The sequence below is a fragment of the Camellia sinensis genome, chromosome 8 (genome assembly GCF_055761805.1).
Source record: "Camellia sinensis isolate YWXY chromosome 8, ASM5576180v1, whole genome shotgun sequence".
NCBI classification, from domain to species: domain Eukaryota; kingdom Viridiplantae; phylum Streptophyta; class Magnoliopsida; order Ericales; family Theaceae; genus Camellia; species Camellia sinensis.
In genome coordinates, this window is record NC_138968.1 from 39563664 (window position 1) to 39578773 (window position 15110).

At 36.2% G+C, this 15110-nt stretch overlaps 1 protein-coding gene across 2 annotated transcripts; it reads right to left on the bottom strand.

Annotated features, from left to right (window-relative positions):
- Positions 1-8735: 8735 nt before the first annotated feature.
- LOC114293278 (uncharacterized protein At1g28695) lies at positions 8736-14106 on the bottom strand. 2 transcript variants are annotated; one of them, XM_082881755.1, is made up of 4 exons: positions 13850-14105; positions 13052-13429; positions 9734-10006; positions 9517-9641 (listed from the first exon to the last, which is right to left on the bottom strand). In XM_082881755.1, exons 1-4 carry the CDS (start codon positions 14033-14035, stop codon positions 9633-9635), a joined length of 846 nt encoding a protein of 281 aa, XP_082737881.1. In that variant the 5' UTR covers positions 14036-14105; the 3' UTR covers positions 9517-9632. The 2 variants fall into 2 exon arrangements, with proteins under 2 accessions (XP_028093144.2, XP_082737881.1); XM_028237343.2 differs by having other exon boundaries at positions 8736-10006; positions 13850-14106.
- Positions 14107-15110: the final 1004 nt, after the last annotated feature.

A 15110-nucleotide genomic window follows, 5' to 3' on the forward strand; every position in this document is an offset into this window, starting at 1 on the left:
TTAATCCTCTTTTGAGGGTTTCCACTAACCAACGGCATGATCTCTCTCATGTCTTAAATCATCCTTTGGTTGGCCCCTCTCTCATTAGGGGACACTCACCTCAGACTAACCGGTAAAGAATGATTTGGTAATGTCAAATGTGTAAACAAAATTGGACAAGTAAAACATAAACAAGATAAGCATGTTGTGTCTACATTACATGTGTTCAATTGAACGTTATATTGAACATAAGGTAGATTGGAGCATTTCATACTCAAAGTGATGAAATGAGCCAATCTCCTTAGTCTCCATTACCTTTGATCACTTATGATAAGGTGGTGGTCTTGAGTCTTGTTTTGTGCATTTATTGAAATTGTACTTCTTGGGTCTTTGGCCATGATGCATTGAAAATGCTTGATTAGTGGTTTTGGATCCAAGAGTGCCACTCCTTTGATGTTTAGAGATGATAAGGAGGGGCACAGTACAAACATACCCTTGGAAAATCCTCAATTTTCCTCTGTTTGTGCTCTGTTTCAAGGTGGTGACTCAGAGCACCAGTGGCCGGTAGTGGCTCATTGGTGGCCGGCAGTGGCTCACCCTTGGCTGGCAGAGGTACATTTTTGGCTGGCAAGGGGCCGACAAAAAGCATTCATGGCCGGCAGGCCACTAGTGCAATCCTCAGCATTGAATTGGTAAGTTGGAGTAGAAGGTTCTGGAGTGTAGTCAACCCTGCAAACAGAGCCTCTCAAGAGCAAACCGGAAGGCTTTTCGGGGCAAAAACCGAGTGCATGCATCCTACATTTCCTAAAGCAGAGCTGAGGCAGCGTAGTTCAGTTCTCTAAATGTTTAATTAGTGTACATTTGGCTTTGTAATTTAATTAACTAGTTTGCTAATTAGTTAAATGTTGTAATAATTAACTAGCTTAGCTTAGCTATTTCTTTATTTTGTTTTGTAATAATTAGTCTAATTAGTTTAAGTAAATTAGTTTGATCAGCTTAGCTTAGCTTAGTGTAGCTTAGCTTATTCATTCGGACCCTCCTTCGAGAGGGCGCAAGGTTGTAATAAGTGTGTGTGCCTGTATGCGTGTCTTCCAACCCCACATCTTTCTCCCTTTTATTTAACCACTTTCGATGGTTAGTTTAGGGCCATTTTCAATTAGCATACATTATGCTTGCATGTTTGCATCATTCATTTGTATTGCATGCACCAAGGCTTGGCGCATCATTCAAACTGCATCACAATTTCAATACACTTCTTTGAATACGTGTTTAAAAGCATGTTATCATTGAATCAAATCGTATGCCATATTAGTACCCGAGCCTATTAATTTAATATTGCATGTGTTGCATTAGGCATCTTGTATAGTTAGGATCATGCATATTTCTAATTAGTTTTTGTTTTGGCTGGAGTACTCAGTGAGTTTTATGCTTTAGCATACTTGCATGAGTGTGATTGCCATATTGCAATGTTTTCGCATGCTTGCCATGAGACTATGTGCTTAAATGATTAATTGCATGAATGCCTATGGAGGAAGGCTTTGTTACTTGAATTGGAACAATTCAACAAATGTCAGTTTTAAGCCCACTTTGCGATATGGCAAATCATGTTTTAAGCCCGCTTGAGGATAGCAACTTCAAACCATTTTTGAAAACAAACATGAGTTGAATTTGTTCCAATTCTTACAATTTTAGTCTATACTTGCTTGTGTGCGTCACATAGTAAAGTTAGCAAAATAACCGGAATAAGAACACATAATGTTTATAAAACATCATATCATGATAGTAGAGCCCGATCTTTAATCAAGCGAGCGGGGGTGCTCATTTCAGGACCTTCCCCTCTCGTATCCAAGTTCCGGAGCCAAGGCAACTTTGGTGATGACGGACACGTGGCCATTGGCACAAGTCAGGATTTCCTAAATTTTCTAAAAGTAAAATATTTAGGTGGCGACTCTGTAATCTAACAAAGCAGTACAGTTTTGGCATTACTTGATTCAAAATCAATTTTCCAAAATGATTTTCCGGATTAGACTCTTTGGTGTTTATCAGTTTCACATTGCACTTTGTGAAATTAGATTCAGAACCGTGACAAGAGTCTGAACTGTAAGACCAATTCGAGCTCTCCGAAAGAGGACGCGAAAAAGTCAAGCTATACCGACCCATTTGATTTCCTGAACTCGCGTTTTATGGTTTCTGAATATTGTTCATGTCTTTTCCCCCTTATTCTTATTTGAGTTTGGCTATTGGATTGTTGTGGTTGTATTTGGGACATGTTCGTTACTTAGTTTCCAAACTCTTGTTGCCTAAAATTTTCTTCCTCCGCTCAAGCAGCACTTCTTGCACTTAAGCAGGATTTGTGAACTCTCCGTACTTTTGCAAGTCTACAAAATTATTGGGAGAGTGTATTTTACGCTCGAGCACTCGAGCGTTGGTCTGTTATCTGCAAAATTACTGGGCTTTGGTTTACCTTACTCGGGAAAAATATTTTCAGGTACTGGTGATATGCCTCCACCAAGGATATAGCTTGGGAGGATTGTGGAGTTAAGGGCTCATTTTTGTTTATTTTGTATTTACTTTTCACAAGCCGAGGGCTTTATTTGTATTGAGCTTATGGCTTATTTTGTTGTAACCAAGCATGGTCTTGGAAAGATGTAAGCCATTAGGGCATATGATTATCTATTTGGCTTTCATTTCTTATTACCTCTTGTAACACATGTTATAGATTTAGGATAAATGATTTATGAATGTATATCACATGTGTCATATTTTGTATATTAACTCTGATTTAATCAAAGCTTCTGATGTTATTTATATCACATTGTCCTAGTGTTTTGAGTTGGATTATTGTATTTATTTTGGGGGCGTTACAACTTGGTATCAGAGCATACTAGGTTTGAATACTTGGGTACATGGGAAGTGGTTAGTACCATAATGAGTTTGTCTCGCTTGTTAGAGATATCTGAGTATATAATAGGCTTCTGTGATAACATGCTTATATGATTATATGGGTATGAGATTTAACTTCTAGGATATTGATTGAGTCTACGGGTTTCTAGAAGTCCCATTAGAAGGCACTTGATCACTGCTGTTTTTAATTGGAACTCTGGCAACGCCGCGGGATGGTCATTATCCAAGAATGAAATTCGTATATGTTTACGTGATTACGTGCTTATGTGGAGTGAATTACTATTGTCCACCGCACTAGGACACGAATGAGGTAGCTTCGGCACATTTGTAAATGTGCTAATCTCTTTTGTTACCTTCATTAGGATGTTAGGACGTGGACATGGTAGTGGTAGGCGTGGTAGGCCTAGAAGGCGTGAGGTGTCTTTATCGGATGAGATTCCGGCACAGGAAAAAGGAGTTGGTTAGGCCAATGTGGCCGAACCAATTAGTCAACAGGCCATGGGCGCCTTAGCCCGCGAAATGGCCAAAGCATTGCGGGAATCCATGGACATTCTCAGGGCTGAGAATCAAGTCTAGGCCTAAGTAGCTGAGACAGAGCCACCTTTCTTGAAGCGAGAGTTTTTTTGGTCAAATCCGGATGAGTTTTTGGGTGATCCCAATGAGCCGTTGAAGGCATATGAGTGATTGAAGCAGATAGTGAAAATGTTCAATATGCTTGGCATCTAGGGCGATCAGTTGCAAGTGACCTTGGCATCCTTCCAGCTGAAGGGAGATGCGGGTCAGTGGTGGAAGTATGCACGTAGGCGCATTGGAGTGACTTGGGAGGCTTTTGTCAGTGCCTTCCAAGACAAGTTTCTATCTCCTAAGGTTAAGGAGAAGTTAAGAGACCAGTTCTCCAAGGTGGTGCAGTTGAATACTCTAGTGGCCGAGTTTGAGGCCACGTTTACTAGCCTCTCTAGGTTTGCACCAAAGTTAGTGGCGACAGAAGGACACCGTTGTTTGGAGTTTGAGAAGAGGTTGAGGACCAGGCTCATGTTTAAAGTGGTCGGGTCGATGATTAGGGATTATGGACGCCTTGTGGAGGCGGCAGTTCATCTTGAGACCATGATGAAGATGAAGAAGGAGAGGATAAAGGGCTCTAGGAGAAGTCAGGATGTTCAGGAGGACAGTAAGAGACAGAGGAGTCCGACCCCACAGCACTCCCAGGGAGTACAGTCGAGGTCTACCTTTTTACTGCCGAGTTTGGGTTTTGGGAGAGGTGGTCAAGAAGATTTTACTTGTTACAAGTGTGGTCAATTGGGCCACAAGTCTCTAGCTTGCTCGCAGAGAGGAGGAGGGCAACGGCCTGCATCGTTCTCAGCTCGTTCTCAAAGCTAGAGTCAGGGAAGAGGGCATTCGTTCATTTTTTATCAGTATGGGCAGGCGGGGCACATGAAAATATTTTGCCCTCAGTTGGGTGGCACACCTGATGCGTCTAGTTCGAGACAGACATAGAGCCACCAGCCTGCACAGTCAGTACAGGCCTCGAGAGCCAATCAGGGAGCCTATTTGGCTCAATCACTGCATCAAGCTTATGCTCGAGGGGTGAACAGGTTGAGCAGAGACTTATAGGGTGTATGTATACTGTTACCGCACCAAATCTAGTACCAGCGCCTTCAGTAGTCAAAGGTACCTTCTTTTTTTGTAATTCAATTGCTAACGTGTTGATTGATACGGGTGCATCCCATTCATTTATCTTATCTGCATTTGCATCGGTTTTAGGGTTAGAGTTAGCTTAGTTAGTATCTCCTATCTTTGTAGAGTTACCTATTGGTGGTGATGTTGTTTTGAAGTAGAGGTGTCGGGGTTGTGACATAGAGGTTGCCGGTCACCGACTTCCTTTTGCATTTGTGTTAATTGATATGTCTAGTTTTGACGTTATATTGAGTATGGACTAGTTGTCATCCTATCGGATTGTTATAGACTGCTACCATCAGAGGGTTACTATATGTACCTTGAGCGGTGATTGTTTTTATTTCTTGGGGACTGGGTGGATAGAGTCTTATCACTAGTGTATGATCCACGTGAGTAGAGTGAGCTTAGTTGCCTTCTTGCAAACTTCTTAAGTAGTGAGTGTGATGAAGTTCGAATTGAGTTGCCAAGGAGTAGTTTGTGAATACCCGGATATTTTTTCGGAGGATCTTACTAGTTTACCACCTCATCAAGAGATCGAGTTCTTTATCGATTTAGTGCCTAGTACGACATCGATTTCCATGGCATCGTATAGATCTGCGTCTGCTGAGTTGAGTGAGTTGAAGATTCAACTCCAAGAGCTGCTAGATAAGGGTTTTATCCGCCCTAGTACTTCACCTTGAGAGCACCAACTCCTTTTGCCAAAAAAAAAGATGGTGCGTTGCGACTTTGTATAGATTACCGAAAGTTGAACCGAGTAACTGTTAAGAACCAGTACCCAATGCCTCATATAGATGATTTGTTTGATCAATTGAACGGATCTGGTTGCTTCTCTAAGATAGACCTGAGATCGGGTTATCACCAGTTAAGAGTAAGGGAGGAGGATATCCCAAAGACGTCATTCTGTATGCGGTATGGCCATTACGAGTTTCTAATGATTCCCTTTGGGCTAACCAATGCGCCAGCTGTATTTTTGGATTTGATAAACTGGATCTTCCGCGAGTTCCTAGACCATTTCGTGGTCGTCTTTGTGGACAACATCTTGATTTATTCACTCTCTGAGGAGGAGCACAAGGAACGCTTGCTGGTAATACTTGAGTTACTTAGAGCCTACAAACTGTATGCTAAGTTTGGGAAGTGAGAATTTTGGCTGAGAGAAGTTAAGTTCTTAGGCCATGTAGTAACTAGAGAAGGGGTGACTGTAGATTCATCTAAGATAGAGACAGTGCAAGATTAGGAACAACCTAAGAATGCTTTTGAGATCCGTAGTTTCTTAGGGTTGGCCAGGTATTACCGTCGGTTCGTGAAGGATTTCTTTAGATTAGCTTTACTATTGACTAGATTGACGAGAAAATGAGCTATGTTTGTGTGGAGTGAGACCTGTGAGAAGTCGTTCCAAGAGCTTAAGGTTAGACTTACCACTGCTCCAGTATTGATTATTCCGGAGAGGGGTTTGGGCTACTCGGTGTATTGTGATGCCTCACGGGAAGGCTTGGGTTGTGTTTTGATGTAACAGGGAAAGGTAGTAGCTTATGGCTCGCGACAGTTGAAAACACACGAGAGGAACTACCCTACTCATGACCTAGAGTTAGCGGCGGTGATCCTTGCCTTGAAGATTTGGAAGCATTATCTGTGTGGAGAGAAGTTTGAGGTGTTTTCTGATAATAAGAGTCTGAAATATCTATTTACACAGAAAGACTTGAATCTGAGGCAGATAAGGTGGATGGAATTCATAAAGGACTATGACTTTGAGTTACACTATCATCCGGGAAAGGCTAATGTTATAGCCGATGCATTGAGTAGGAAATCTATTAGTAGTGTAACTTGTATTGCCATCTGGGAATAAGAGATGTTTGGTGCCATTGGAAAGTTTGACTTGCATCTTGGCAAGTCTATTAAGTCTGCAGCCATGTTTTCGGTAATTGCACAACCTATACTTGTGAACCGAGTGTTAGAAGCACAGAAGGATGACCTTAAGGTAGAATCCTTCTGGGAAAAGATTTCCAGTGGGAAGGTAGAAAGAGGCTTGAATGTGTACTCTAACTCGAGTGTTAGATACCTTGACCGTCTCTTTGTACCGGAGTCTTGCCGAGAGAAAGTACTTCGAGAGTTTCACCATTCGCACCTTGCAGTGCATCCGAAAGACACACAAATGTATCACGACCTTTGTCGCCAGTTTTGGTAGAAGGGTATAAAGAAAGATGTGGCTATGTTTGTGTCAAAGTACCTTACTTGTCAACAAGTGAAAACCGAACATCAAAGGCCAGTGGGTTTGTTGCAACCCTTGCTTATTACCGAGTGAAAGTGGGAGTATGTCACGATGGATTTTGTTGTGGGCTTTCTGAGGACTCAACGAGGTACTGATGCCATGTGGGTGGTAGTTGATTGGTTGACCAAGTCAGTGCACTTTATACCTATGCGCGAGAGTGACTCGGTAGATCATTTTGCAAACCTTTACATTAGGGATATAGTGAGGTTACACAGGTCCCTGTAACAATTGTTTCGGATAGATATCCACGTTTTATAGCTCAATTGTGGCAGAGCTTATAGAGTGCCTTGGGCACTAGGTTGACGTTTAACACCGCGTATCATCCTCAGATTGATGGGTAGTCAAAGCGCACCATTCAGGTTTTAGAGGATATGTTTCGGTGTTATGTCCTTGACTTTAAGGATTCATGAAAGAGGCACTTGCCCTTAGTGGAGTTTGCCTATAACAATAGCTTCCAATCGAGCATTAGCATGACACCGTTTGAGGCCTTGTATGGTTGACCGTGTAGATCTCCTATATATTGGGCTGAGGTGGGTGATGCACCCATGTTGGGTCCAGAGTTCGTCCGAGAAACGACAGAGAAAGTTGCACTTATCCGTAAGAGGTTGGTTACGGCCCAGAGTCATTAGAAAAGTTATGCTGACTGTAGGAAGAGACCTTCGTCTTTTGAGATGGAAGACCATGTATTTTTGAAGATATCACCTAGGAGAGGTTTAATGAGGCTTGGAAAGAGTGGAAAGTTATCCCATCGATTTATTGGGCATTTTGAGATCCTTAAGCAGATTGGAGAGATAGCTTACTGTTTGGCCTTGCCGCCACAACTTTCCAGGGTTCATGATGTGTTTCATATTAGCATGCTTCGGAAGTATGAGCCGGATCCATCGCACGTGTTTTTAGCATGCTTTCTTGTAGTTTTCTTTTCGTACTCCTTTCAGATACGATAGCCCTACAGTTCGGATTCTTGTGATTCTAAATCTGATTTCACATGTACAATGTGAAATATATAAACACAAATGAGTCCAAATTCGACAAATCTTTTAAAAAATCAATTTTGAATCAAAATGCTAAAAATTGACTATTTTGCTAGATTTTAGAGTCACCACCTAAATCTTTTTGGAAAATTTAGGAAACTTATGACTCGTGCCAATGGCCACGTATCTGTCATTACCAAAGTGTCTCGGCTGTATTAGAAAGGAAGGTCATGAATTGAGCACCCCACTCATCCGATCAAAAATCGGTCTTTACTAATCATGATGTGATTCTTATTTACATTATATCCTCTTGTTCTGATTATTTAGGCTATCTTTACTAGGTGATGTACACAAGCATAGACCTATTTGCAAAAGTTGGAACATTTGATTTTATATTTGCTTGAAAATTGTTTTGATTACGCGTCACTTGAAAAAAATAAATTTTTATATGCCTTTAATCAGAACATTCCAACTTAAGCAAAAAAGCCTCCATCCACTGGCATTCAAACATGATGTATCACTTAAGAACTTAGCCTCATGGTTTTATGCTTGACATGGCAACATTCACACGCATGCACTATGTTAAAGTAATAAATGCTCACCTAGTACTCCAAGGTAAACCAAAAGAAAGCAGAATAGTTAGAAAAAATACATGATCCTAACTAATGCAACGTGACTAATGCAACACATACAATATACAATTAATAGGCTCGGCTACTAATATAGTATATGAGACAATTTGATAGCATGCAATTGAAGCATGTTTTCAAAGAAGTAAAAAAAAAAAAAACAATGTTTGTTAAAATGATAAGTCGAATTTTATGCATGCAAGACAATGGATGCAAATCATGGAAAATGTTAAATGAAATATGATGATTTATACTACCCATTATAAGCAGATAAATAAAAAGGAAGAAGAATGGGGGTTGGAAGACATAAACACATTATTACATATCTGCCCTCGCACAAGAGGGTCTAAATAAACGTCCTAGTTAAGCTAATTATTACAAATTAACTAACTAGCCTAACTAATTGCAACACCAAAAGTAATGGATTTAAAACTAACTAATTATTTACAAATTAAAACTAACTAATTAATTACAATACAAAATTAATTAGCTATTCTACGCAATTAATACAAAAACTAACTAGTTAGTTACAATACAAAATTAATTAAGTAATTAACTAATACGGGCTCCAAAAAACGAGGGATGACTCTTGCATGCACGCGGATTTTCACTCGAAAATGCCCTCCGTTTGGCTGCCAAAATACTTCTGTTTTGCAGTCAGGAAAATTCACTGTTTTTGGTCTCTTGTTTGTTTTTTTGCTGCTGTTGGTTTCTCACCAACCCTTTGTGGTTGTACTTGAAAATGATTGGGTATTTTCCTCAGTACCAACCTAGTTGAGATTGTGGTATTTTGCTTTGATATTTTTTGCACTTTCACTTCTTTATTAATGTAATATCATATGAAATATATGTTTTTTTTCATCAATAAAGATTTTTTTTGCTAATAAAAAACATAAAGAATTAAGTCATAAAAAAATAGTCAAAACTATAAACTTGGGTACAATGATATCTCCAGTGATTTTTATAGTATTAATACATACATTCTTTTTTTTTTGTGTGGGTGTGTGTGTGTGTTTTGGGGGGAGGGGGGTTTAGTTTCAATCAATATATGTAGACTTACCTACAATATTCTAAAGTCTCCCTCAATGTCACCAAGAATGTTCACAGGCTGTGTGCTTGGACCATTCAAACATCAAGGCCTCGTTACTGGAGGATCTCTTGAACCTCTTCCAATCATGAATAACTGCCGTTAGATCAGCCACCTTGGCACTAATACTCCTACAACAATTAGAGTGGACTGTCACCACAACCCGAACATCGTTACTGCTTTGACAAAACCCACTAAAATATAGGGTATCCAAGAACTTTACCCCAAGCCTCAAACCTCTAAACACGCCTTCGTGCATCATCTTCTCAAGGACATCTTGTTCTTTCATTCCAGTGGAATTGTCTTTTCTCGCATACCATTCATCAAACAATGCAATGGTCTTATTGTTCGATCTGATCATGTAGACACCGGTATTGATGTTGTTGGCTTCGGACCACTGGTCACCATTGAAATGATCGACACTGATTTGGAGGTCGATCGTTTCGTTTAGAACCAGTCTTGAAAACGGATTCCTGAACCACATTACATCGGTGTCCTGTCAGTCAAAGAATTAATCAACTAGTTAGGTCATGTCCAGTAATGGACCCATTTATAATGTTGTAGACCCAAAATCTGTGTCTATTAATATATATATATATATATATATTTAAAAGAAAGAATTAAGCAATTGGGTAAATCATATCTGTCAGTATCAGCCATGTTTGATAGTATTCATAAGTCAACTTATTCTAGGATAATCCGTTGGACCCCAGTGGGGTACTGGGGTCTCTCTAATTGGAGAAAAAAATTGTTTTTTTTTATTTTTTATTTTCAGTCAATGGGGAGCCGACACCTCACTGGGGTTGTCAGTGGGGGACGGCTCACTGGGGTCTATAGCACTTCCCTTTAACTTATTTGCTTAAGAAAAACTAATTTATTGCGTTTGGTTGTAATTTTAAATTGACTTATTTGACTTTTTTAAATTTATTTGGCCTAAAAAAGTAAGGTTCCGTTTGGTAAGCCTCTCAAATTATAGTTTCACCCATTGATTTGAGTGTGTTGTTTGTTTTGAGTTTTCAAATCATAATTGTACACCCATTTTTCAAAACGCAATTCAAAACATAATCATTACTTTTCAAAACTTATAATCAAACACATAATTCAAAACTCTTTTCAAAACTCAATCCAAATCAATATTTTAATTTTTTAAATATTTTTTAAATATTTTAATTTTGTTAAGATTTTAAATATTTTAATATTTAAACATGTTACGATTTTTTTAATTTTTAATTTTTTTGAATATTTTTAAATATTTTAATTTCAAAATATTACGATTTTAATTTTTTAAATTTTAAAATATTTTATAAAAATAAATTCAAACTCGATTTTATAAAAATATTTTTAAATATTTTAATTTTTTTGTTATATATTTGGTTATGATTTGAGTGTAGAGCTGTGAAAGTAGTATGGAGTTTCGAGTTATGTGTTTGGTTATGAATTTTAAAAATAATTTATTAATTAAGTTTTGTTTTATATGTTTGGTTACGATTTGAGTGTGGAGTTGTTTTTAAATTTAAAATATTAACATTTTAAATTATTTAAATTTTTTGAATATTTAAATTATTTAAATATTTATGATTTAAATTTTTTGAATATTTATTTTAATTTTTTACTTATTAAATTTTTTAGATTATTTAAATATTTATGATTTAAATTTTTTGAATATTTATTTTGAAAAAAAATTATTTCATTTGTAGTATTTTCAATTAAAAAATTGATTAATGTTATTTTCTGTTAATAATAATTTTTTTTAATTGAATTTTAAAAAGAATTTGGTTATAAGTGTTGATCAAAATTTTCAATAGTGTGAAAGTAGTGTGTTTAGTTATGAGTTATAATAATTTGAATTAAGTTTTGAAAAATCTTTTCAAAACTCATAACCAAACAAATTTTCTTACTTCACATGTCAAATCAAACTTTCAAAATTCAATTTCACACTCTATTCAAAAATCATAACCAAACAAATTTTCTATACTCAAATCATAATTCCATAGCTTACAAACTCAAAATACAACTCATATTCTCAAATCATATTTACAAAACTCTACCAAACGCAATCTAAGATTTTCTTAAACTACAATTTATAGCTTTTTTCAACTTGTTTGGAACTCTTAAATATGTGTATAGACATAAAAACCATTTCTTTTGCCATAATTATAACTTTCGAGGGCACTATAAATATTTACACTAAAAAAAAAAAAATATCTCGTTTGACAACATCACTTTTTAGTTTAAAAGTCAAAATATTATTAAAAAAATCAAAAAGTCAATAATCTATACCAAAAAGTTAAAAATTTCATTTTCTATTTATTTTTTGCACATCTTTTCGTAAAAAATCAAAAAGTCATCACAAATATACTAATTTTTTTACATCTTATTTTATCCAAAAAATTAAAAAATTACTAAAAAAATTTGTTCCCAAACGAGGCCTAAGGTCAACTTCCTTTCATATATTATTAAAAGTTACACCAAACATATAATTTAAAAAGTTATAATCATAAAAATTAACTTATAAATAATTCCAAACGGATCCATCAATGGGTTCCCACTAGGAGTGTAAAATTGACTCGCGAGCCCATGGTTCATCCGAAGGCCACTTGCGATCCAGGTGAGCCCCGTTCGAGACCCTGAACCTGGACCGTGTGTTTTGTGTCCCCACGTACCGTGAAAATTTTGCCTCCTTGTTGGCCCGATCTGCTCCAACGGCTACCTCCCCCCTCCCCACGGTCACATTTTGAAATTTGAACAAAAAACTGTCATATGATCATCAAATACCCAACAACCCAATTTTTATTTTTTTATTTTTATTTTTGATACCTCCTCCCCCAACTCCTATAAATATCATCCCCTCTCTCATTTTATTTCTCATAGACAAGTCTCTCTTAAACTCTCATTCTCTCTCAATTCTCAACTCTCAACTCTTTCAATTAATTTTCAAATCTCATCTCCAAGTGGCAATTGTAATTATACAAGAAGAAACTTTTACGAGAAGAAACTAATTTTTGTTTCGCATTCACTAATCGGTAACATTAATTATTTGAATTAATATTTATTAGCTACTCATTTTTTTACATTAATTATTTGTTAACATATATTACTTGTTTTTGTTACTTATTATTTTAATTAATTATTAGTTCATATATATTATTTTACTTACACTACCATAGATCTTAATATTCTTAATATTTATATCGATATTGATGCATATACACAACATGAATCTATAGATTCTCCTTCTAATATTTGATTCCCTTTTCCAATAGCATCATCCTCATCTAGGGGCAATGTTATATGAATTATAACACTAGGGATGCTAGTATAATTATACCAAACTTGTGAGACTTATATTTATCTTAGGAGAGGTCAGTATAATTCACCTTAAAAAATTTATACATAAAATGTTAATCTGATCGATCCTAAGTTCTTTTCTGTCAAAATTCAATTTTCTTGTTCCTAATCAAATTTATTCTGAGCCTTTGTGAAATATAAAACAATCTAAAAAAGGGTTATTTTTGTATGGGATTAGAGTGATAGGACTTACCGTGAAGATGAAGTTGTAGCCCCGTTTAAGTACGTCTCCAAGAAATAGAGTTCTTCTCCACATCATCTTGATGAACTCATCAGACATGTACAGCTTCTCACCCTCAAAATCTACACCATCCGTTTCAAGCTTGTAGCAATGAAGCTGGAGAAACTTGCACCGTTCATGGGATGTCTGATCGACAGCCACAATCAAAAGGTGATCTCTCAAGGCCCTAGAATCATCTCCGAGCCAAAAACTATCCAAGAACAGATCGAACATCGACTTGTCACCTTCCACATAGGCCTTGTTGATAATGGCAATTATTACAGTCTTGTTTTTCGTCGAAGTCTCGGCTAAAACTTGGTCAAGATCATCTTTGTAGATTGTCATGTTGAACTGTAAAAATATGTTAAGGTACATCACATTGACATAAACACTCAAAAACATAGTTCTAAATAGGAAAAACTGCAAATCAATATAGAAGATCAAAAGTAATTACAGGGAGGTGGAGGTGCAACTCTTTCTTAGGGTTTTTTGGGCTGGGGAGTTGCACCTGTCATATTTGTGCCGTTTTTGGATTTTCAACTTCAAATACCAAATATTCTCAGATGTATCCAATATCAATTAATATATGATTGTAATTATCCAATAAATAAATAAATAAATAATTCATTTATGGTTATGTTGTTGACATCGATACATATCTCAATACAATAGTTATTTTCTGAAGCAGTTAACAATATAGAAATTTTTTTAGCATAGATAATAGATAGTATAGATATAGATATAGATGTATGTGGCAAGAAAGATGATTACCATGATTGAGGGATGAGATTGAGACTTTGGGGAGGGAAGGGAAGACTTGTTGGTGGAGGGAATGAAGATGAAGATGTAGAGTAAACCAATGAACAAAAGTGAGAAGAGAGTGAAATCAACGACATTGTCCTTCATGAAAAAGATGAATGATTTGAATGTGGGAATTATAGGAGGAAGAGAAACCATGATCTGGTGTGGAGCTCTTTCACCTCCGGCCAGTTTATGAGAAGAGAGTTCTGAGGGAAGAAGGTATACTAATATTTATAGGAATTAAGATTGTGGACTTTTAACAAAGGTTGTTTTAAAGTACAATTCTCAAATTGAAACAGATTTTAATTTGTTTTCTAAAATTAGGTTGCTTAATGAGGTCGTGTTTCACACTGTTTCGGATTAGGGAATTTTGTTTTAAAATAACATGGGTTTACTAAAAGATAACAGTAGCTCCCCCGTCCCGGAATGAAATTGGAGAATTCTGTTAGGATGCGGTGGGCCTGATTCCATGTCTATCTTGATCATCTAAACTCTTTAATGTGTAGAGTTTGTTGAGTACATCAATTCTAGAAAAAAAAAAATTATGTTAATCGAATATCGATAAATACTGATCAGATTGCATTTTTTGCAATGGCAACTGTGATTTTAAAAATAAATCGCAAATACAAATACAATATAATTAAATGACTATTGATATCCAATCAATGTAATTTTTTACAAAAATGATATACTCGACGAACTCTACACATGGATTATCAAGATGGGCCCTTGAGTCTGTCCCATTGAGGCCCAAAATCACCGTTTTCATTTCTAAACTGATGAGAAGCTATTTGTTAATAAAAAATCTCTCGAATGATGCGTGGGTGAACTATAGGCCCATTTTGATAATTAGATATTTTATCATTTAAGTTTATGTTTATAGATTATTTATATATTTTGTTAATTAAGTTTATGTGTAGATTATTTATATTAAAAAAAATCATATTGAATAGATGATTTTAGTCGTTTAATTTAATCATATATTTGTCTTTAAAAAAAAGAGCGAATTGTACTAAAAGTCTCTATAGTTTGAGATTTGTATCACTTTAGTTCATGACCTTTCAATTATGATACATTTGATTCTGAATTTTGAATCTCGTTCTAAATAATGCTTATTCAATACATTGTTGCTCTATTTGAAAGGTAAAGTTGTCATATAACTTATTTTGTATTAGCTAATTTATATGTTGTTTGAAATATAATGGCCATTTTCTTAATGAATAATGTTGAA